Here is a 25,232-nt window from a genome sequence, read left to right as displayed (position 1 = left end):
AAAAAAAAAAAAAAAAAAACCTAATTTGAAAAAGAAAACGGGAAACAAGAAAGTAATACTGAAACCATGGGAACGAACCTCTTGGAACTGATGGATGTTGATTGGAATCCAGCAATATCAAGATTAGCACGACAAGTGGATATCACGTGTTGTCCAAGGTCTTGTTCAAGATTGTTTGGCTTTAAGAACGAAATCAGACACTTGGTCCCTTTGTTTCCTTTTTTAAATAGTCCAGCCAGTCACGTCGTAAAGCACGTCCATCTTATTTCGTTTTCCACACCATACGTGTCCCCTTTCACCTTGGCATAAAAAAATATACATTCTCATGTATACACCCTTCCTATCAGTTGACCTTGAGTTGAGTTGATTTTGAGTTTAATGTCCTTTTCAGTAGCGAGGCTATATGAGACGGGACCCACTGATTAACTTGGAATCCGAACCATATGAGCTCCCGCCGGAAATCGAACACGGGTCTCTCATGCCAAAGGCATGTATGCTATCCGCTTAGCCACGAAGGAGCTCTTCCTATTAGCGTATTCGTCTCCAAAATACTAGGTTTCTTTATTGCCACGTGTTTATAGTCAAGTGCTCCGATAGCACCCGGAAATGTATATTGTTCTTGCCACTCTGCCTTTGTTGTTTGAATATTACACACACATCGGAAACAATCAATTTTCAGACTTCGCAATAATCGCATCCATTGCACTAGTAGTAGTCATAGACCCAGTACTTTGAGCCACAAGAGAATCCCCTGACATTTCGGCCTCGAATCCCGGATTACTCACGTAACGCAAAAAAAAAAAAAAAAAAAAAAAAAACGCATCTTTTCCTCATTACGTAGTGCATCACCCCAAATTTCCGTTGATTCTCCTAAAAAGTGTTGTGCTAACTACTCTGCATTTTCTTTCATGAACCTATGTTTTTTTTTTTGTAATCTCCATTTGCAACATTTCTGTACAATTTATAAATTTTGCTACATAGCAAAACAATCATATACTCTGCCATATTTCGCACGGAGTCACCTATTTAGCTTGCTCCACAAATTTGGAGAAGTTACTAGCATCACAGAAGAGTCTTTGATTTTTATTGATATCAAACGCGGAGTAGTTACTCGGCTCGAGAAAAGAGGTGTGGTTACTTCAAAAGGGCGGGGCTTCTTCGAGGTCAGCCGAGACGACTAGTGCTCAGTTCTCTTTTTATTGATACCAATGCGAGTAACTACTTCAAAATTGGGCGTAATGAGTAACTTCTCCGTTTTTTGATATCACCCATTTTTGTTCATTTTGCCGAAGTCTCGCAATTTGCACAGAAGTTCCACGTTAGTGAGAACAACATCGTCTAATTGCAAATGTCTTTCCAATAATTGCGCACACTCGCCGCAATCAACAAGTTTTTTACTTGCTGCATGAAGTACGTACCCGCACAAGTAATACACAGTATTATAACAGACAGATTTAGAGGATTTAACTCAGGCTCCAAATCTGTTAACGTGATAGTGTCCTTTATTTTTCTCTCTACACTCTCCTTGATGGTCTTACTTTTGGTGACTTCTACTCGAGCCAGAGATCGCATTTGCTTTGTAAAGGAAGTGAGTCTTTCGTCAACTTCATTTACACAGTTGGCTGTAGAGGAAAGTTAACACATTTAACTGGCACGTATATTGATTGTAATAAATGTAACTGAAGGAAGTCGAAGGATGATCATCACTGCTTAAACCTCGGAATAGAAGTAGGATGATCATCACTGCTTAAACCTCGGATAAGTCCAAAGTGCCTTTCCGCAGGATCTTGATTCAGTTTTGCAGTCAAGATGTATTTGTGTCCTGCTTCTCAGAGAGATTCTGACAAGTCGAGTGTGCTTGTGATTGTCACACGAAGTGACTCCAAAGTCTGTTTCGATACGAATGTGTTTTCATTACTTTCCAGAATTTCATAAAAAGACTTTAAAATTAAATGGTTCCTGTCGTTCCTCTGAATTCCCTCAACTGGCAATTTTGCATTCATTGCATCGAACAGGTTGTTCAAGTCGCGCGTAAATAGTTGTATCCCTTCGCTACCTTCAAACCCGTGAACACCAAGTTCTCGATAAAATTCTAAGCCTGTGGCAACCGAATTACTGAGGAGCTGCACGGCCAACTTCACACTAATTTTTTGAAAAGCTCGCGGGTTGATGTGAGACGAAGTTAAATCAGGCGTTACTCTTTTACTGCTGGACTTTGTTTCTATGTCATAAAGCTTCTCATAATATAAATATTCTACATCATGTCAGTCGTAAGTGGCTTTATTTATTTTGCGCAAATGATTCCTGATACATTTAATTTCGTGACAGATGTCCCCCAGAACAAAAATCTTTCTATTAGAGTCACACGGGTTTACGATGAAATTTTTCACATTCCCTGTCTTTCCCGAAATACCCAGTTCATTCCATGCTTTTTTGTATTTGGCTGACTCCCATCACACGTAAATGCCACAACCCTTACATTATTATTCTCTAATTGTAGAATAATTTGCAGAATAATTTTTGCTAGGATGGAACCTGGAGTTGAATTTTTTGACAAGAAGGCAGCAATAGGTTGAACCAAGTTTTTCATAAGAGGCACAATAAAAATACTAACGCATGGTCACCAAGAACTCCCTTATCTTCACTTGGAGTGAATTCCCCCAGATTTACAAACCCATCAAATGTACATCGGCTGGAATTGTATCTTATATCTTCTCTCAACTTGACTTCATCAAATATTAACACACAATTCCGATGATTTTCATCACTGTCCTCCATGTTTTCTGAAATTGCTTGTAAAGCATGAGGGTTCAGACCATAATCACATTTCAGTCCCCGCGATAATTTTCTTAAAAAGACACTGATGGCAAAGGCAATAATTCATGTTTGACACAATGCTCATAACCCTTCCTAGACTTGATTAACAATAACAAACTCTCCAGAATAAACTCTGGTTCGTATCGCATGCCTTGGGAACTTGTCTCAGTTTTCTTAGTCACCGTGCAGATCACAAGTTTTTGTTTTTCACTTAACTTTTGAATTCCATATTTGCAAACGATAGATTTCAATTTTACTATCTGTTTGCGATATTCACGTTGTTTCTTCTTGTTTGCTGCGAGCAAACGTTTAAGTCGATTCACATCCTTTCGTAACCGCGTTACTTCGTTTGATAAGTCGATACCGGAAATTGAAACCGAAGATTTGCTGTTGTTAATGGATTGCAGGCTTTCATCCACGGATTTCGTCTGGTAAAAATTGTCCTCTGCTCGAGCAGTTGTCACACGTTTCTTCTTCTGAGTGGAGCAACGAGGTTTGGGCGCTTTCCTTTTCCGAGGTTCGAAACTGAGGTAGCTTTGAATACCCGGAAATTTATGCGGCACGGCATTCTCAGTTAATTTCCATTTTCCGCGAACTAATTTCACACTTTTCCCATTTATCGTAAAAGTATCCGCTTTCACCAACATCTCCTCGCTAAAATGTAAATCACACACACGGTCAGTCAGGGTCAGCACTCGGTCAACTCGAGGGATTTTTTTGTTCCATTCCTCTAAAGAAGATTTCGAAGGCCTAAACAAATGTCTACCATCTCCTTTACGATATCCAGATTTGCAGCCTGGCACAAAACAACTAGGCATCTTGCCAATTAAGCTATTTAGTATTTTACCACCACTACCACAACTGTACTAAACAACCAATAAAAGAATCAATAGTTACCACCACCACCATAACTACAACCACCACTAAACACCCAATAAAAAAATAAACAAACAAAAGAAAAATTAAATAGCCAGTTAGGCGCGCTATACACTATAGGATAGATCCTAGGAAATCTCTTACGATTTGTCCTAGAGTCAAAATCTCAACGTGTATGGCATCAGATCTCATGTCATTTCCTGTGTTCTGAACGATCCTATGAGATTTCTCTTGTTTAGAGCACGCTCTATTTCGGAAAGAAAATTCGTAAGATTTCGATTTAAGTGACATCAGGTGAGAGAAAGTGAAAACAAAACAAGTGAAAACACAACTGATGAGGTATCGTCTGATCGTACAGGTTAACTTTAGGTGCACCACTCGAAATAATTGTTGAAAAATTATAATTTATCACTGTTTCCTAAATGATTTACGTTAACCGACATGAAAATTATTCACGTAGCATAAATAAAATCCCTCAAGAGAACCATCACAAGCAATTGATGATAAACTACAATTCTTTTACGATTTGCGTACAAATACGGGGTCCGGATATATAGCATAAAAACTATAGTGCAAAAAACGCAAACCAAGTTGTGCTAGGTGGCCGCTGGAAACTACGAATGCTATCTAACAGTCAGAGCAGGGCGAAGCCGGAGCCCGAGCGTCAGTCAGGGGGTGCGTGCGAAGGAAGCTGGCGCGTCAGTTAATGTAGTGAAAACGAGTGGCTTTCGGCAATGATACGAGTTTGAATAGCAATTGTCATGGTATCGTGGTGGTAGCGCTCCACTTGTAAACATAAACTATAGCTTCTGTAAACTATACAGAAATAAACCGGCGGTGGAAAACAGTATCACCGGTCATCTTTCATTTGCATTCACTTAGGAAATGTTTCGCAGAAGGGGTCCAAAAGTAGGCAAAACATACAAAATTTACAGGAGATATGGAACATGCAAGTACTTAGACCTAACCAAATCTAACCTAATGAAATTAACTAACTTAAACTAACCTAATATTAATAGAAGTAGGCCTATGCGAAATTCTGTCACTTTTTGAAAATTAGCTGGAACCATATACTAATATAATCTAACGTAACATAACCGTAACTAACCTGAACCAGCCTAAACTAAACTAATGTAAATAGAAACTACCGAAATTGCAACATTTCTTAGAAAAATTAGCTGGACCCTTTCTGCTAAACATTGTCTCTCACCTATTTTATCGGTCGTTAAAACATTTATAATAATTTTACACTAGTAACCCTACAATTGTAAACATAAAATACAGCTGTATTACTTTCTATTTAATTCTGTTGTTTGCAGAAATTTGATCCTTATAAATATATCTTTCCATGCAAAGTATTAAATTTTATTTGTAAATCTTGTAACAAGTGGTACACCAAAAGTATTCCAGCACCCTTCTGACATTTATGTTCTTTTTTTTAGAGGTATCCAATTTAACAATATAACGCCTGTTATTAATATCAGTGGGATGTGCAGTATGGTTAGCATAGTAATTCTTCAAGTTTGTACTTTTATTAAATAGAACTATTTCACAATGTTGATAAACGTCATTCGGTCAGACAGGAAAACTCTTCACGTGTATGGCACAAAAAGGGTAGGATTTCCTATAAGATATGTCATAACATTTTTCCGAAGATAAATCCTAAGATATTTCCTAGGATTGATCTCGTGGTGTATAACGCGCCTTAGTCATCATAAAAACACTACCCTCCGAATCGAGAAACGAGAAACCCGCTCTTCCTTTCAGACCAAACGCTCGACGCGCAATCTGGTATTGGAATTTGGAACTATGTTTTGTGAAGGCAGTTCCTCCACTTATTATTTAAAACGCCCTGGTACATATGATCAACGAGTGGAAGGGAAGGGGGCATGAAATGCGCATTATTCACGAAGAGAGCTCCAGGTAAACATGGTTCAAAATCACTTATCTAAACATTCAAATAGTGTTTACCTTATTTTCGGACAGAGTGATTGATTTTATCTACCGAAAACAAGTTCGTTACAATGATTCCGAATAAAGAGCCACAGTTCACTCCAACGTGATATCGTATCGCACATGTAAACATTGTCTTTGTCGTCGAAGAGTACTATAAAAGTTTTATGAACATGTGCACGAAACATTTTACAGTGGATGTATGCTTAAGCCAAACATAGCATTTGATTGATAGAATGTGAGTTTTATTGACTTGTTACACGCAGGAAGACGTTTTAAAAGCGCATTCATCTTCCACGTCTTCTGGCTTCGAAACGAGTTTCTCAACAACACAGAGGATGCTCTGAAGTTCTGCAGGAATGGAAATTGTGTAATAGTTACTCTATTCATTCGGGCAGAATTTTCTTTTCTTTTTTTTTTTTTTTTTTTTGTTTTGTTTTCTTGCTTCACAATTTCAGATGCCAAGTGGCATTTTTTGTTCTTATCATACAACCTGGGACTTTCTGTTATTTTTCTGAACGTTTGATGATGTAATATTGCACTAGACATGCTCAACGGACTTTAATATTAATCAAAAATATGTATATGTAGTTAAAGATAGGAATTTAGGTGCAACATTTTAAAACAAACACAAAATGATGATTTAACAGGTGCAAAATTTTGAAAAAAAAAAAAAAGGCAAATGTTCAAAACATAAATATTTATAAAAACAATATTAGAACTAATTACATCCATAAGCGGCTCGTGAGGGAAGTTACAAATTAAGAATTAAAGTTCTTCTCGCTAAAAACTAAAAAAAAAAAAAAAAAAAAAAGATAACTTCCTTAGTGTACTAATTGCTGTCAACAAACATTAATACATTTGATAAACTTTATTGTCTTAGTTTGTAATGTGTCATTACAGTTACAGTAGTATAAATTTTGGGGAGGGGGCACAAAAATTTTTCGAAAGTACCGCGTATTGTTAATTTTTATCACATAATTTTCGGTTTATGTATTAAATCCATTTGTTTCTTATTTAAACGAAAATTAATGTAGGAGCTTCAGAATAATCTAAAAAAATTATATTTCAGGGAATAATTTCTTTATTTATATATTATTTCATCGTAATTATTTTGTATATGAGTACCTCAATTGGATGATTATTGAAATTATACATTTTTATTGCAATATAAATCATAGGTCAGTAATTGGACAGAATTTTTTGAAATAGTCCACCAATCTAATATTTTTAGAATAATTTAGACCCTCATCGTTTCTCTGAGATGCCCATATCCTACTAAAATCCGGTTTCATCCAGTTTTTTTAAATTTTTTATTCGCTTTGTATTTTCCGCCGCGAAAAATCCTTTGCTCTGATTGAGAACTATATTCCCGCCTTAGTATTCTGGCGCGCCTTCGTTTTGTTTTTCGCGTGCCACTTTTGGAGACAGACTACATCAATTCCGCTCCTGGTAAGTTGGGATTTTGCCAGGAAAAAGGCTGTAGAAATCAGGTAACCGTGTATAAAATAGTAAATAAACCAGTTGGAAGCCACTTATAGTCCCAGTCTATTAGAATTTCATCTTAGGAATAATCAAAACCATGAAATATGAAACTGCATGTTGGGATCGAAATGTTGGACAGTAAAATAATCGGACGGGTCAACAGGGGTAGTAAATTTTGATTTTCTGGTCTTGTGAGTAGTGCAACTCAATATTTTAGATTCAAAAATGACTTCAAAATCTTCCTTCCAGGAAGACCTAGGCGCAGATGGAAGGACAATATTAAGATGAATCTCGCAGAAATAGGAATACAAAGTAGAAACGCTCCAGTTAGCTAAAGACAGAAGTCGATGGAGAGCTTTTGTGAACGTGGCATTGAACCTCCGGGTTCCATAGGCCTTAGAGTTAGTTAGTTAGTTCGTTAGTGTGAAGTTTCGTAACAAATAACTAAAGTACATGAAGACGAAAAGGTTAGCTGAAGGCTGTGGAGCATGGTGGCTTCTGAGTTGTGGCAAATGATCTTCCAATAATGGCAGAATATCTATGATGATGATAATGATCCATTCGAAAATTGAAACTGAGAACTAAATTTACATTAAGATTCGTTCATTAAAAGTGAAGTCGGAATTCTACAAACGAAGCTAATCTGAGAAACACGAACATTACAAATACCCTTACACTATTCTTTCGTAACACTATGTAACATTTTCCTACTTTTGGAAATTTGGTGCGGGAAATAATTATTTTCCACTTACAATAGAACAATTCAGTAATTCATTTTTTATGTTATTATTGTTCTGAATAAGAAAATTCGCAGCTAATTGATTGCGCTTAGTGCAGAACCCAAGCTACGGTACCTAGACCATTTAAAATGGAATTTGTATAGTTGCTTGTATCGAGTCCTCTATGGGCTATACTTGTGTCCACATAATTTCATATAAAATTGATAATTTTTGTTCAGATAAGAGCTGTGGCCGCATAAGACAAACTGTTGCCCGGGGCCAGTGAAGTAGATCGGGGTCCCTTTTCGAACAATCGTGATTTATACACTTCTATTTTTGACATTCATTTACATCATTTTTTCTGTTTACTCCTCCTCCTTTACCGTCGGTATGTGTGTTTAGATCATTTTAATCTGAGATATATATTAAATAAATGGGGGAACATTCAGCGTCCCTGTCTATTTTTTAATATTAGGTACTTAGAACCGCTCTCAGGCTGGTATCTAAAAATAAAACTAGACCAGGACTATCATTGCATATTGTTTTCATTTTTATTCATTTTTAAACAAAGGACATGATAGAAAAAGAATTAGGGATACAAGTGTAACGGAAACTACAACTCACGACAGAAATAAGATAATCTTAAGAACAAACAAAACTTAACAATCAAGAATCCAGAATTTATCCTACACCTATACTATCCTAGTATCAACGCGTACTGTAATTAGATGGAATAGTGGAAGTAATGCTCCTAATAATACATTTAAAGACAAATTTACCTACAAAATGTAACTATGAGCTGATATTGCAAAAATTGCAAATAATAATATAACCGATGCGATTTCTAAATGCAAGCTTTATGTTTTCTAGAATTCTTTGTTTGGTTCTTGCCTTTGGTGTTTTTCCGGGTCATATGAGTTAGTTTATTCATAGTTTCTCCCTGTCTGAATTTCGCTACATGGGTTTTATTTGATTAGACTTTTTTCTATAATTTGCCCCATTCACTTTAACATTAGGTTCCTCTCCAGTGATCATGCACAATAATTAACACTTTTTTTTTTTTTTTTTTTTTTTACCGAACTATCAGTAAATAATGGCTAGAATAGATTTCTCCCCTGCTGTCTTCATTTATCTTTCACTAGGTTTCTCTTCAGTAATAATGTACCATCTATTTAGTCTCACTACTTTTGCCGAAGAATCAATGAATAGTTAAGCACTAGAATATTTCTCTCCTGCTTGTCTATTTTACTATTGTTTCCAGATTTCACACTTGTTTTATGATTATATTATTTTGTATTTAATAATTCAGTCATGTTTATATTCTGTCACTTATGACTATTTCCATTACCTCTTGCTGACATAGTATTAGAATATATTATAACAAAAAATCCTGAATGTATTGAATAATTGGGGATATATTATAGATTAAATATGTGAGCACAGAATTCTACTATGTGTTATACCATCCTACTTTTCATTACCAGCTATCACCAGTCAATTGACAGATCTTGACGGCTTTTTATTACTCTTTTGGTACATTTGTATTTTTATTTCCTTTACTTGAAACATGAAACTACTTTCGACAGTAATTCCACTACCATATTAGCCTATGTTCCACCAACATTTAGAATGATACCTTCCTTATTTGGTAGCAGCGAAAGTTTCAACTATATTATCAAAATCCAAAGTGGATGCTAGTTCATTTTCGATAGAACGTCCAGGTTCGTGAATCTTTCTTGACTCATTGTGGAACGCAAGTATGATTTTATCAATTTCATTTTGCTGAAAGACCTTTCACACGATGCGAAGATACGTGCAGTGTTATCAAAATCTGAAGAGCGATTGTCAAACTTTAGTAAATTTCAAGCACCATTGAAGATACATATTTCAGGATGCCTTGTGCGGAAAAGTCAAGCTGTTCTTTAGCTTTCTGAGCACACCTTAGTGAACGGATTATATCCTTACAATCCTGAAATAATTCTAAGCCAGCCAGGTCATTCGAGTAGAACAAAGCAAAATCAGAGCAACATGCTTTTAGCCTTTCCTTGCTTTCAACATCTAGCTACTGCACGAAGTTGTCCATGGAACACAGGAATCTAAATCTGTCGTTCAGGTCATGCATCTGAGTAAAATGATCATACATTTGTTGTTTCATCTCATCAAGAATTTCATTGATAGAGCTCTTCACTTTGGCCTGTGCAGTCAGGGGTTCATTCTTTGCTTCTCCAGGCATGCATTTCTTTCTCCTGTGTGTATCCACAAATATGTTCCATGCCCTGCAACTTCCTTCAGCTGCAGATATGATTTCCTTGCCCAGCTCAAGTCTCCAGGTATAAATGGTGTCAATCAGGCTCTGTAACTGAATAAGAGTTTGATTGAAACTCATATCCTGAGATTGAAGGAATTTTTGGATCCGATCAATATATAAGAGATTTGCAGACCAGAACTATAGTAAAGCGATGAAGTTTAAATGACTGGATGCATGCAAGAAGGAGATCAGCATCTCCTCTAGTATCAAATTGTAAAGACCTAGTGCGTACGTCATTTAAATTTTGATATGCAAATGATGTATCAGAACTTTTGCATATCAAAATGGAAATTATATGTAAATTTTTAATCACTTATATATTATATCAAGTAATTTGAATATTTATATCATGCTAATTAAAGGTTAAAAGCCAACAGTACTCATATTCTCTGTATTGAATTCATATTTATTTCATGGAAATGGATGGAAGAGTTTCAAGCACTACGTTTTTTTTTTTTTCTGGAGACGTTTCAAAATTTTCAACAAACAGTTCAGCGAACTCGTAGCCTCCAGCGAAACACCAAAGTACTGCAGCTGAGAGAGTACAACTGTTTCCAGCTATATACACTTTTCGAGACCAGAGATTGGACTATTCTGATATAGTTGTGCAGAGAACTACTAATGTATGTCCAGGACTAGTGGATGAGAGATGGGTTTGCTACTCTCCAACATAGCGCCGTACAGACGTGAACATTTCTTTTGTATCCAAGTCGCACATTGGTGCTGGTTTTTGGGAACAATAAGGTGTCAAAAACAAACTTGATGACGTATTCTAACACCTTACCCGCGTCCCTCGCCACCGCTTAGAACTAACCTACCGCCAGCAACTCGCGGAGTAATATGATTTTGAAAATGTGAGTTGGCTTTAGGAAAATTTGAATGTATTTAAATTTTAAAGGTTCTTGGATGCAACCGAATACAAATTATGTTTATTTACTACGGTATGTCCCATATCCGAAAGTGTAACGTACTCTTATAGTACGCTTTAAAAAGTACTATTTCCAGGCAGTTTCTTGAACCCGTTGAGCAGCTTCCGTCTGCAAAAATGGAGGATGGCGTCTGCCGCCGATGCATCAGGAAGACAAAAATGTTAGTTATCCCCACACAAGGTAATGGCAGTTATATTTTATAGTCCAGCTATCAAGTAAATTGTGTATTTTTATTAATGTAATGTTTAATTTTGCTGAATATATGTTAAATAAGCAGGTGTGAGTGTAATTAAGTTAAAGTTGGTATTGTGTTTACATCCCGCGTCAGACAGGGTTTGTTTACAGATGGCACCACCTGTCACGTGAGTGCTTGAAGGAATGGGAAATGTGTATTTTTTTAAATATGTTTTGTTTACTTAATGATTTTGTTGTCTTCCTGTGAATGACATGTGTAGTGTTTCATATCGTTTTGTTTCTAAAAGTTCAAAGTATAAGATGAACTAACTCGAACTCACCAGAGTGTAAATATAAACAAAATATCAATGTGTAAAGTGTTGACCTACTTAAGAATTCTGTATTTACCGTAAGTCAGGGAAACATTGACCCATAAGAAAAACAATAGACAAAAAGTGAGTCTATCTATATTTTTGTAGTTCCGGCAAGCCGAATATCTACGGTTGACAGGGAGGTCACAGGACACTTCGCTGCTGAGAGTTAGACACTTCGGTTCTTGTCGTCGGACACTTCGAGTCGAGCGACGACACACTTCGAGTCGAGCGACGAGACACTTCGTATCAACACTTCGCGTCTTAAGTTGGAGTTCGCTATATTACTCCATATACTAGTGTATATAACTATTCTATAAGGTGTATCAATATACTTAGATAGAAAGATATTGGAAATATCACCTATATATGACCCCATCGGGAGTGTGATTTTCTGAATTAACTTTTAGTTTTCTACATCACCGCAAGGTAGTTAGGGGTGTTTTACACACCACATCCAACTATTGAGTGAAACATGTACGCAATCGGTGAAGATTACTAACGTGTGTTAGTGGACAAATAGTGTGGCACACATATACAATGAACGCACTTCCTGCAATTTTTTTAACTCACTAGAACATTTTCGTACGTAGTGAAGCGATGTTATTCAATCTTTCATCTGAAGAAACATTTTTTTTACTGTGCATCTCACGTAAGCACACCATGAACAGTGTTTTTTTTAACCAATATATTTTTGAATAGTGGGACTTTTGAACCACGGAACCCAGGATCCAGTAATGTGTGACGCGCCAATGTCACCTTTACTGTGAACACGACTCTAGTTACTCTCTAAATATTAAGAGAGAGATGTCAATGAGCAGAACTGCGGAGCCAGCGTGATCTTCGAGACCGAGCTTCGAAAAAGCCGTCCTATTTGGGAAGAGGGACGTCACGCATAAACGGAAGAATGCGTGCGGACTGGAAACATCAGACAGCGATGAAGACCTGGAATCATCTAGGACATTTTCTATGAAGACCACTTCAACGTAACACGCGTGGACTTGAACTGTTAAACATGAATACAGTAGCTACTGCGTAAAAAGTAATTTTTTTTATGTGTGCAGCGTTTGTGAGAAGTAGTGTATAATGTTTGTTTTCACAAGGAGATATCTATATTAAAACGTTATCAAAATTAACTACACGTCAGGTTTGTTCTGGATTCCTTACTGGTAGCATCAATGGTCACATGCCGAGTGGTGAGTACCAAAACTATAACCAATGAATTGTAACTTCTATTTTTCAGGTGGATGTCGTTCGGCGGTTTCATTGAACTTTACTGCTAATAGTATTCCTTTGTAATGTGTATTCTGTTGGTGTCACTAGACCCAGTCTCATGTTACATGAGCCACTACTACTTTTGTAGTTCATGAGTCATTTCGAGAGCGAATAATCAAGGTAGGCCACATGAACTATGAGACCTGTGTAGATCTCAAAATCGGAACTTTCTTTTCAATACTAAATGTAGCATAGATCTACATAGGAACAGTTTGAAATTTTCTATCCAATTAAATTGTGATCAAATTAAAGAGTCTCAATATTTTTTTTTCTTCAGTCTCTACCGCAAATAAGAAAAGTTCATAGTTCATGGGACCCACGATGACAGACAGTCTTCCCTGGTGTGAAGTAAGACTGCTGTCAAATGAAGGGAGAGAGACCCACCTCACCATCACTGGTACGCCTCCTTCTTCTCTCTCCAGGGCCTCAGCATAATTTACATTTTGGCACCTCACGTCATATATAGTTTTGGCACACCAGTGCTTTAGAGGCTATTTTAAATTTGGCACCCGAGCCTGAGGCTCTTGTGGCATTTTCAATGTGGCTGCCCAAGCGTGGGGCTAATTAGAGGCCACCACATTTTCTTTTGGCGACCAAGCATGGGGCTTCTTTTTTCTCCCCACCACGCTCTTCACAAAATGTTTCAGTCGAAGTGTCACGCGGATCTTCCAACAGATCAATTACTTCATCCAATTGAATAGAAAGTGCCTTCAAAGCTTCTGCTTTTCAACTCCATCTAGTGTCAGTTTTACGTTTCAGACCAATCTTTACGTGATTTTGCAGCACATTCTATCGGTGAGTAGATCTAGAGAAGAATACCAAAAACGTTCCATTGTTCCGAACAAAGTGTTCGCCAGAACGTTAACGTGCGCAGCATGTAAGATACAAGGTTCAATGAATTATTGTTACAAGGAACGAAAATGGCCAAATGACTTATATTCTGTATCAAAGTTTGAACTCCAGAATATTTTAGGCTGAGATATATATATATATTGGCGTACTTAGGATTTTGCTTCGGGGGGCTATGCACAAGACCTGAATGAGCACTTAAATTTTTGCTTTTGGGTGCCGACAAATTTTAATAAAATTTTCCATATAACACTTATTTCGGGGAGCTTGAGAATGATAGCCACCACCTAAATACGCCACTGTATGCTCTCGTATTAGGAGGGGAGTATCAGATGATGAAGAATTAAGATTGTTTGCCTTGTTCGGAGTTTTCGGGTATTCCAAGTACTTCTAATTAGGCAAGAGATTTACTTTTTTTGGGGGGGGGCTTGATCATCTTCCTGTGCCATAGCAGTATCTTCTCCAAGTGGTTAAGCCGGTATTCGAGAACACACAGGTTTCTTCGATGGTCCTCATAGTGACTATATGTCCTATTGAAAATTCAAGGAGAAATACTATACAGGCCCAGAGTATGAATGGTTGGTTTGATAGATATTCTGGTGCAGAAGCATGGTGTTATTACTATTGGAGTGAGACAAATATGCCTCCTGAGGAGCTTTGCAGGATACGAATGTTATACTTTAGTATATTCTCTGGTAATGAGATGATAGCCCTCTTGAGACAGTTGATATGTTCCAGAAGTAACTAAGGTCAAAATAGAAGTGACCCAAATTGTATTTTTTAATTTTGTCTTCCATCGCGTTGTGGATTGCAGTACAGTAATATCTTCTTTTGTAGGTAAAGTACAATTTTCTTGAAATGGTGTACTCTTAGTGTCGTTTAAGTCTTGTTTGGTTTATTGTCTTCTTTTTTGATTGCAATTATGCATCATTTGCTTCCTGGGAGTCCTTTCTGTACTAGTGCCGTTGAGGTTTCTTCATTAAAGAACTAGCTCTGCAGTGAGAGATCGACTTTTTTGGGGGGAGGGGGTTACTGGCTGATGAGCTGATGAGGCCTGGAGTACTGATTCTGTAGAGGTCTGAGAGGGCAGTTGCTTTCTCGTGTACGATGACTAGCTGCGCAATAAATCGTACAGAAGTTCCTCCTAAATTCCATTTTACAAGGAAACATATGGAAGTTCACAGCAACAGTGGCGAAGCGTACTATGAGGCTCTGAGGCCGGGCCTACCTTGTTTTCTACCGTATATTATCTTTATCTTTGATTTCTTATAAAATAAAGTCAATACTTCAACATTCCTTTTTCTTGGTAAAATATAGTAGGTTGGAAACACTTGCAGGCCCTTCCGTCTTAGCCTCACCAGCTCGCTAGACAGGCTTACGGGCTATGCTGCTCAAGGAGAGATGCTATTATTGTTGGGGATTGCCCGCATTGTTAGGACGGTGCGAAGGCTTGCCTCTGGGAGTTTAGTTTTAGCGTTGATGGCATCTTTGAGTGCTAATACGTTATCAAATTATTTCTTTAACATAGAGTAAGAACTTTCTCTGTATAATTATGTATTTCTTTTAGTGATAACTTGTTTAATTTAGGTATATACTCTCAAGAGTTATTCAGAGTAGCTGTTTTCTTTTTCCTACATGGGGCCTTGTCCTTAAAAGCTTGTAGATTATAAGTCTGACACATTAAAGGTATGTATAAATTTACCAAACGCTACCATATTTGATAAAATAATAATAATAATATTTGTGTGTAATTTTAGTTGAATTTCCATTTCATAGAATTAGTGGTGTATTTACGATTTTGTTTCGAGGGGCTTTGCTAAATTTATTCTACAATATATATATTCTACAAAATTCTACAAAATTCTACAATATATATAAAACAAAAAATGCGATAAAATTTCGGTCAGTGCTTTAGCCCTGAAGCCACTACATAGATTACAGTATTAAATATCATGCGTTGATTCAAATGAAGTTCCTTCTGAGTATTAACGTTTCTAGTGAATTCATTATCACGAGATACATAAATTAAATGCAATATTAAACTTGCTTCAAAGTGGGAGGTGCAAGTAACAAACGCTTATTTAAGAACTTTGACAGCTAACAGCAAGAATGTACTTTCTTTTCCTCTCTCTCCATTTTCAAAGGTGCAGGAAATGAAAACAGCAAGTGAGGAGGGAATTCCCCTCATCTTCCCGCAAATCCCAGACAGAAGAAAATATGAACTGCACTTTAAACTATTTGTAGTGGAGCTAAATGGTAATATTAGTTTATCGGGCCTACCCTACTTGTGGGATTACGCTTCGCCATTGCACAGCGATAACAACCAGCTTAGTTCCAGCACGAAAATGGTATGTGATTACTGGAAAATTCTTATACGGTGCATTTCTTCTGCTTGAAGGTGACTCCCGTCTTTTCCGATTATATAAATCAGTAGTAAAATGAAACTAGTTTTCCAAATTGTCAGAGCAAATGGAAGCTGTATACTGGATCAACCAATCAGAGCTTCACAGTAGCGAGGAAACCGATGAAAAATCAAACTTGTTTGAATCTAATAAAAGCACGATGATCATTTTTAGACTACAATCATTAGTTATATCATTAGGCTTACTATTTTTAAAATTTTACTTCTTCCGTCAAGGAGGTTATCGTTTTGATGAAGTACGTCTGTTTTTCCACTGACGTTGTGCAGAAAGTATAAAATTTCACACACTGCATAAAAACTTTCCCTTGCAGTTATTCAAGTAATGATGGGATTTCCCCTCCCCTTTCGATTTCATGACCTTTGGTGAAGGTCTTCCCTCTGAGGGTTCTTGTCGTTGTATATATCTGTATGTTATTATTATTATTATTTATTGCGTGGCCTCTTTAGCAGAACCTAGTTGAGCTGCACTATTTGCAGTATTTTGCCATATGACCCATAGAACAGGATAAATTCTGCAACGAAACATTTTATGGTCTTTTTTGGGGGGGGGAGGGGGTGCCTTAAACATGTGCTTATTTTGCTCAATGGTTAATCCAGACCTATTAGGGCCAAAGCCCCCACCCAAAAAGAAATTAGAATGGTCGCCAAAAGTGCAAGAATGAAACCCAAACGAATCAAATTGTGCACAGATAAACTAGGCTTACTTTTCTTGACAAAACGGTTGAATTGGCCACAGGCCATACCAAACTTGAGACCACGAAGGGTCAAAGTTTCTAATGAAGGTAGTACAAGAGTATTGCAGGATTGTAACGATACTGCGTATGTAAACAGGACATGAACTTTTAAAAAAGCGAATACGTACTTTTTAAATTTTCTGGCGGATTGTGTTACCACAGTCATGGCCAGGGATATGTGGAAGCGAGAACGAAAAAGAAGACAAGAGGAAGAAGAGATCAAATGAAACGTGCATAGAGAAATGAGGTAGGGGGAAAGGACGTGGTTTGCAGTGCAGCATACACACCTACTCTCTTTCCAGCCTTAGAAAAAAGTAGATGTAAACAAACCCACTTGACTACTAGTGAGTCGATGACCAGTGATTGGTTGTTGGTTTCACTGCACTAGTATTCTACCACAATATAATCCCTACTAAAATAATAATTTCAAATAAAGATATCTGAATTTATCCTGCATTTTGTGATAATGAACGCAATATATATAATATTTAACAACAGATGTAGCTTTATTTTAACCTCATCCGGACTTGGACATATACCGCCTTATGCAGAGTCGTTTTGACGTATGATTAGCGTCATACTAAAGGTCTGACTACTTCAGGAAACAGATGCTAATCGAACTCTTTAGTATGCTACTAATCACGCGCCAAAACGACTCTGCATAAGGCCCATAGTATTTACTCCGCATGCATTTGCGTTGGCGCTCAGACCAGACTTATTTGAAATTGTAGAATGCAGAGTTTCATGGCGACAATGAGTGACAATAAACCATCTTCGTCTCGTGTTATACAGTAAAACACAAAAGAGGACAACAGGAACAGATACAATCTCGTTTATATAACGATTTTAGAAAATACATATTTCCAACAAGCAGTAGTCAGTGTCAGTGCGTTAATTATTTACCAACCAACCATAGCCTTTCTTACACTTTGGGAATTGTGTGACGACAGTAAGCTAGCTGAAGATCTTGCTGTTCACGTCTCTTGCTGGCAAAGCACGTGTAAGCCGCGGAGTAATACATTTCGTTTTGTTTACGTCTACTTTGTTCTAACAAGGGAGGGTCACGAAATGGCTCTGCTGAGATCCAAACGAAACAATTGTTTTTGTATTTGATATACTATAATTAGACGAATATCAAAGTTATACATGCCACCTGGCGGAATGTCATGAGTTACAACACATTTTGTAATGTAAAAGCTACAAAAAATTACCTGGCAGAATAGTTTGAATCGGGTCATTTGTTCGGAAGCGGTTGGGTAGATGGAAAGCTTGGCGAACACATATCCCATCATTTTCAAGAACATATTTTTTGGGATAAAAAAAGTATGCCGTAGGGTCCCTTGCAGGGTCCCAGACGGGCTCCAACTCAAAATCTCAAAATTTTCAAACGGAAAAGGGGGTTAAGTAGCACATCGTTTGAAAGCTGTTGTAAAATGAAAGAAAATGGGTCAAGTTTCGATTCTTTACGACAACCCTGTGCAAAATGGCGGGGGGTCAAATTGTAAATAAAAACTTAATTGAAAAGTCCATGGCCACCTCTATAAATCGGAAACGATGAGACAAATGTGAAAACAAAAAAGGACGCGTGGCATTATTTTCAAAGTACAACGATTTAAGTCTTGTCAAAGGAACCCACAGGGTCCCATGTGGGGTCCAACTAAAAAGTTTCAAATGGTAAGAGGGGTAAAGTAACACATTGTTTGAAAGCTGTTGTTAAATGAAAGAAGATGGAGCAAGTCTTTACTTTCTACGACAACCCTGTGCAAAAAGGCGGCGGGTCAAAATGTAAACAAAAACTTAATTGAAAATCTATGGTCACCTTTAATCCAAGATGGCCGCTTAAAACCTATGCCAACCATATTAGTACAAATCTAAATCTCTATTTTTCTCTATTATGTATTTAGAAACACTAGGAAGACTAAAGAACAATTTAATTTCCATTCACTTTAACTATTATTTCATTCCGTAACAACACATATAAGTTTTGTTCCTAATACACGTTCATCATGGTTCTCTCGATATCACTTACGTGAATATAACGAATGTACAATGAACACACAACTTTGACTTCCTATTCATATTGCTAAACAAAAGTTGAATACCTCTTTTCTAATTTTGGTATTTTTCTAATTTTGTCATACGTAGTTCGTACATAAAGGACTTGCTGCACCAGCCAAGTTGGGGGCTCTATTGTAACGTATTCGTGATGGTTACATTTGTATGTCATTCGTTAGTTTGATCGCAATATTTCAAGCAATGCTATATATATATATATATATATATATATATATATATATATATATATATATATATATATATAAATCTTTTAGACAAGATTGGCGAACAGTACCAAACCACGTGTGAATCATTTTAGTGCATCGAGCTGCTCAACCTTTGTTGGTTTGTAACAATATTCCAAGAAATAGCATATTTATATACAAACTCATTTTTCACGCCGGCAGCCATATTGGATTACAGATGATACTCTTTGATATATTTTGTGAATATTTAGTATCATTTGTACGGAAAACCATAAACGTAAAAACCACATTTCGCTTCTGCAACACCAGTGGTTTGAGCTGGACATGCGTTCGATACATAGTGCGACATTTTGAACTCAAGATGTGGCGTTTTTTGAACTTTTTCGTCATCTACTGATCAACATTCATGAAAAATTTGGTTTTCCTAGCTTCAGCAGTTTGGAATGCCTATCCTTTCGATATAGGTTTTAAGCGGCCATCTTGGATTAAAGGTAGCCATAGATTTTCAATTAAGCTTTTATTTACATTTCGACCCGCCTCCATTTTGCACAGGCTTATCGTAGAAGGTCGAAGCTTGCTCTATCTTCTTTTATTTAACAACAGTTTTCAAACGATGTGCTACTTTACCCCTTTTGCCATTTGAAACTTTTTAGTTGGACCGCATATGGGACACTGGGATACCTGTGACAAGACGATTTAACTTGAATCATTGTACTTTGTAAATGATACCATATTTCCTTTCCTATTTTCGCATTTGTCTCATCGTTTCCTATTTATAGGATTTTTCCATGAAATTTTCAATTAAGTTTATATTTACAATTTGACCCCCCGCCATTTTGCACAGGGTTGTCGTAGAGAGTCGATACGTGCTTCATTTTTTCATTTGACAACAGCTTTCAGAAGATGTGCTACTTAACCCCCGTTTCCATTTCAAAATTTTGAGTTGGACCCCATCTGGGACCCTGCAAGGGACCCTGGGGCAAACTTTTTTTACCCCAAAAAGTTTGTCCTTGAAAATGATGATATACAGCGTGAGCACAGAAACAGTACCTGATTTTAAAGTGCCATATAATTAACATTTAATTGAATATTTACATGAAATTTTGTACAGAGCTCAGTAAACTCAAAGTATTTTCCCATCTATCTTTTCAGAATCCTATTTCTGACCAGGGCAGATAGAGGGCAGTAACATCGAAAACGGCGTTCACCCCACAGCAACGAAGCTGGTGCGTTTTACAATTTGCAAAAACAAGCAGTTTTGTGAGAGTGCAACGTGATTTCAAACGACAATTTAATGCTGATCCACCCACACACAAATACATTGTGAAGTGGCATAGAACGTTTGTTGAGACGGGGTGCATTTATGATCAAAGAAAAGGACATTCAGGGCGACGTCCAGTCTTCGAGGAAACTGTGGAGCGCGTAAGAGCAGCCTTCGTACCCAGCCCACAGAAGTCTACACGTAAAGCTAGCAGAGAGTTGCAGATGCCACAAACAACAGTAAGCAAGATCTTACGCAAGCGTTTGCGGTGTTACCCTTACCGACTGCAGTTGGTTCAGAAGTTATACCCACAAGACAAGGTAAAGCGCCGTGAGTACTGTGAGACTATGCAAAATTTCATGGAGGACGACGAAAACTTTCTGACGAAGATCATTTTCAGCGATGAGGCGACATTTCACTTAAGTGGAAAGGTGGATAGACACAATGTAAGGATATGGGGAACCCAGAATCCTCATGCAACTGTAAATATGAAACGTGACTCACCGAAAATCAATGTTTTTTGTGCAGTATCAGAGCGTCGAGTGCACGGTCCGTTCTTCTTTCAGGAACAAACAATTACAGGTGAAAGTTACTTACCATTGCCACGTAACTCGTTGATTCTGCAACTTAGTAATGCAGAGATAGACGACTTCGTTCTACAACAAGATGGAGCGCCGCCACACTGGCATCGTGCTGTACGCAGGTTTCTAAACGAGAACCTCCCAAACCGATGGATAGGGCGCTCTGGAGTCAATGATCAAGTTCTTTGCAAGTGGCCTCCAAGATTACCTGACCTCACTGTTTGTGACTTCTTTCTGTGGGGATTTGTGAAGGACAAAGTGTATGCACCTCCACTACCCGCAACTCTGAACGATCTCCAAGAATGCATCAGTGATGTTGTCAACTCCATCACACCGGATTGCTTCACAACGTGTGGTTGGAGCTGGATTACTGCCTCGATATTTCCCGCGTTACAGGTGGCGCGCACATCGAGTGTTTGTGATTTCAATTATTGCTACAAAAACGTTTTGAGTTTATGTATCACTGTTCAAAATTTCAGCAAAATATTCCTTCGCATATTAAATTTACACTAATTTGAAACCTGGGACTGTTTCCGTGCTTACCCTGTATGTGTTCGCCGAGTTTTCCATTTACAAAACAGTTTCCGAACAGTTTTCAAACTATTCTGCCAGGTAATTTTTTGTAGCTTTTACATTACAAAATATGTTGTAACTCACGATATTTCACCCGGTGGCACGTATAACTTTGAAATTCGTCTAATTATAACATATCAAATGCAAACACAATTGTGTCTTTCGGATCTCAACGGAGTAACTTCGTGACGCTCCCTTGTAAGATTGGAAAAACTTTAGGTCCAGACCGCTTTAATTATACTCTGTGAAAGATTACGTGTCATTCTATTTCTCCGCTCGCTCTATGTACTCCAACACCTGTAGTCCTAGTGCCTACAACGAAAATTAATTTAACCTTCCGCGGTTAGTTGGGAAGCGGTAGTAATAATCCGCCTCATGCAGAGTCGTCTTGACATATGATTAGCGTCATACTAAAGACCTGACTAGCGCAGGAAACTTATGTTAGTCGAACTCTTTAGTATGGCACTAATCACGCGTCAAAACGTCTATGCGTAAGGCTCAATATGTTTAAGCTTAGCTAGGCTGGGGCAAGAGGTCGCCCACTGCAGAAACTTTCAATTAATTTTTATGCTAGGCCCTAGGACTGTCGGCGTTAGAAGTATACAGTATATAGGGAAAGCGGAGAGTGAGTAATGACAAATGAACTTCTCACAGAGTATAAGTAATTAAATAAGTAATTAAAGCTGTCTGCACTAAGGTTGTTATGATACATGAAAACCACGTCCTTGTTTTCCCCCCTCTTAGCCCTCTTTACACATTTCATTCAGTTTCTTTTCCCTCTCTTCTGTATTTTCGCTGCCAGATTTCTCTGGCGAGACTTGTGTCCACATAAATCTTTTCTCTACAGAAAATATTTGTTTTAAAAATACATATCGCTTTTTTAATCTTACTTTCTCTGTACAGAAATGAAATGAAATATTTAAGTTTTACGTTCCACAGTTATGCCGGCCAGACTAAAGGAGACAGAAATGGATGAAAATTGTGGAATGAAGAAAGTGGGAAGAAACGGGAAAACCCCGAGAAAATCCATGCACACGGTGTTTGTCCACCACAAATTCACCTGGCGCGAGCTGGGATCTAACCAAGGAACCCGTGCACCAGAGACGAACGCTCTACACTGAGCCCTGTCTCTGTCGAAATATCGAAATTTCTAATGAACTCCTTCATTAGAAATTTCGATATTTCATGATCATAAATTTGGAGAGTCTATGGCCTACCCAGCTGTTTTATCAAGGAAAATACGAAACTCGTATTCCTTTATTTTATGTCTACTACATGTATGCGCAATTTCAATGGTTTAATTATCTTTCTTCCTACACTTTTGACATTTACTTCTAAATTTTTGCGAGGGGGCTTTGGACCCCAAGAATTGTTTCTTCGGAGAAAAGAAAAAAAACTATATTCGCTTATTCGGTATCTAGTATCTACTTGTCAAATGTAATTCAAATCGACTGGATCACTAAGTTGATGTTCCTTGTCAGAAAACCATATTATTAGCGACGTACAACATTAGTCTGAGGATCACCTTCTCCGGAGTAAATCATTACTTTCTTTCTCTTTTCCGATATCATTAATTACATTCCATCTTTAAAACAATGGACTATTTATTACTTCAATTAAATCACCTTTAACACAATAATGAAATTAGCATTCGAGAAGAGCCAACGTTAGCGGAAGACCTGCTTGAATATATTTATTATCTTCCGGTGCCAGAAACAATGTTTCAGTTCCTTTCGGATACTTAAAATATTAAGATGCTCCGCTTGGATTTCATTTCTTATTCTTTTGTCTTTGGCAACCGAATTAAAACAGAAAAAAGAAAGCAAAGAAGATATTATTCAGCATCTATCATTGTTTTCTTCACATTGATTCAATTCTACGTTTAGAAAAAGCTTTTGATTGTTATTACATTCTTTAGCCCTTTTCTTCCGGTGTTCTATTCTCGCTTCATGTTAATGCCTTCCATTAATCTGTCACTGAACAATATTCTGAAGACTTTCTTCTTTTAATAAAAACAGAAGGGAAAATGTAGAATTCTTTTGCTAATTCAGGGTGTCTACTAAAATTCCAAGATGAGATTTCGTGACTTTTCGTGACCTTTTCATTATCAAATCATAAAATTTCGTAATATTTTGAATAGCGAATTCGGGTGCGAATTAGGCCGAATTTTCATCCATGCGATAGAAACGTACTTTGCTTGCGATTTGGCAGCGTCTAAAGCCGACCATAGACATTTTAGGTGGTAAATTTTGACGTTTTATAGAACAAAATTTTCCAATCTGTACTTACATTTGCACAGTTGAAAAAAAAAATCGTGACTCTAATGCTAAATTTCATGACTTTTTCGGGACTTTCATGACCGTTTTCTGATTTCGTGACTTTTTCGTGACATTCGTGACTTTCGTGACCGATAGACATCCTGTAATTTATACACTGGAATAAACATTTAAAAAATGTAAAATGTAGCAGCAGGCCGGTAGCCAAATAGATAGGGGGGCGGCTGAAGTTAGGGGGTCCCGTTCCAACCATCACCATATTATAGTTCATTTGCAAACCTACCGTGACAATTTTAGGAGGGGCGCAAAAATTTAGGGGTGCCCGGCCCCCTGGATACGGGCCTGTGTAGCAGAACGTGGGAGGAAACGGGAGTAGCCGGAGAAAACCCACGAACACGATGTTGTCAACCACAAACTTACTTGGCCGGGATCGAACCAGGGACCCCGCCCACCAGAGATAAGCGCTCTACCACTGAGCTACCGCGCCTCCAAGTTCTCAGTGAAAAACGAAGTGAAAACAACGTGCAACAAAGAACATGATACTTTGTGTTTCTGCATGTGACATGTGGTTTTACAAACTAGTTAATCTACAGATAGGCCTAGATGTGGTAGGCCAAAAGTATCTGAAACTGATATCAAGTGAAAGCACTTTTGACTTTTGAACTTTTTTTTAATCCTTTATTATTTCTAATATTTTAAGGTAAAAGTTGATGTAACATAATATATAGAGGTAATTAGTAGTCAGAAAGTAGTTATTAAACCAATACGTAGTTTTTTCTTCGTTGCAATTATTTAAATGAACAGGAGAAATCCATTTTTTCTTTGCTGTAACTCATAGTCTCTTAAGATTTATTTTTATTTTCAGCTGGCTCTTTCTTCCCTTTATAAGCAGTTCAAATTCTATTCCATATTTAACTGAGTCCAGTGGTCCTGTATTCTAGCTATCTTGGAGGCGAAAGATAGAGTGGTGGGGAACGTCCTACAGGACGATCTTGCATGATGGTTTTTAGCACCTACCAACTTCTCTGGATTCAAGCTCTAGGCATCGTTCCACCTTAGTATTGCAAAAAGGGTGCAAAACGCAAAAACTCAAAATCAAAGCTCCGTCCACCTTCATTTGAATACTATAGTACTAAAGTCGATCTGACTTTGGTGTACGAGGGAATTTTCAAAACTGTCCAGTCTGATACTGAAATATCGCGCTACTGGTAATAAGTCGTTAATAGCATATAGTGCCATCTATGGAAGAAATAGTGTATTAGTTTGAACAGGGCCGGCCTTAAGTGGTGCAGGACACGATTGGCGGTGTCCCAAGTTTGCAACTAACTTGCACCAAGGTCTACAGAACCAATATATACGTACATACTT

The 25,232-nt window shown here is 37.5% G+C and overlaps 1 protein-coding gene across 1 annotated transcript in view; it reads left to right on the top strand.

Moving 5' to 3' along the window:
• The first annotated feature begins 11,785 nt into the window (after positions 1-11,785).
• The window catches only part of LOC145684848 (larval cuticle protein A2B-like), a 55,569-nt gene continuing 42,122 nt past the window's right edge, over positions 11,786-25,232 (top strand). The window contains exon 1 of the mRNA XM_081757210.1: positions 11,786-12,828. Within this exon, the coding sequence (XP_081613336.1) occupies positions 12,811-12,828 (18 nt within the window). The 5' untranslated portion in view covers positions 11,786-12,810. The remainder of the gene's footprint in view (positions 12,829-25,232) is intronic.

Source organism: Thermobia domestica, chromosome 5 (genome assembly GCF_964235325.1).
Source record: "Thermobia domestica chromosome 5, izTheDome1.hap1.1, whole genome shotgun sequence".
Taxonomy (NCBI): Eukaryota; Metazoa; Arthropoda; class Insecta; order Zygentoma; family Lepismatidae; genus Thermobia; species Thermobia domestica.
The sequence above is the reverse complement of the archived record's forward strand: the minus strand, read 5'-3'. Positions and strand labels throughout refer to the sequence as shown.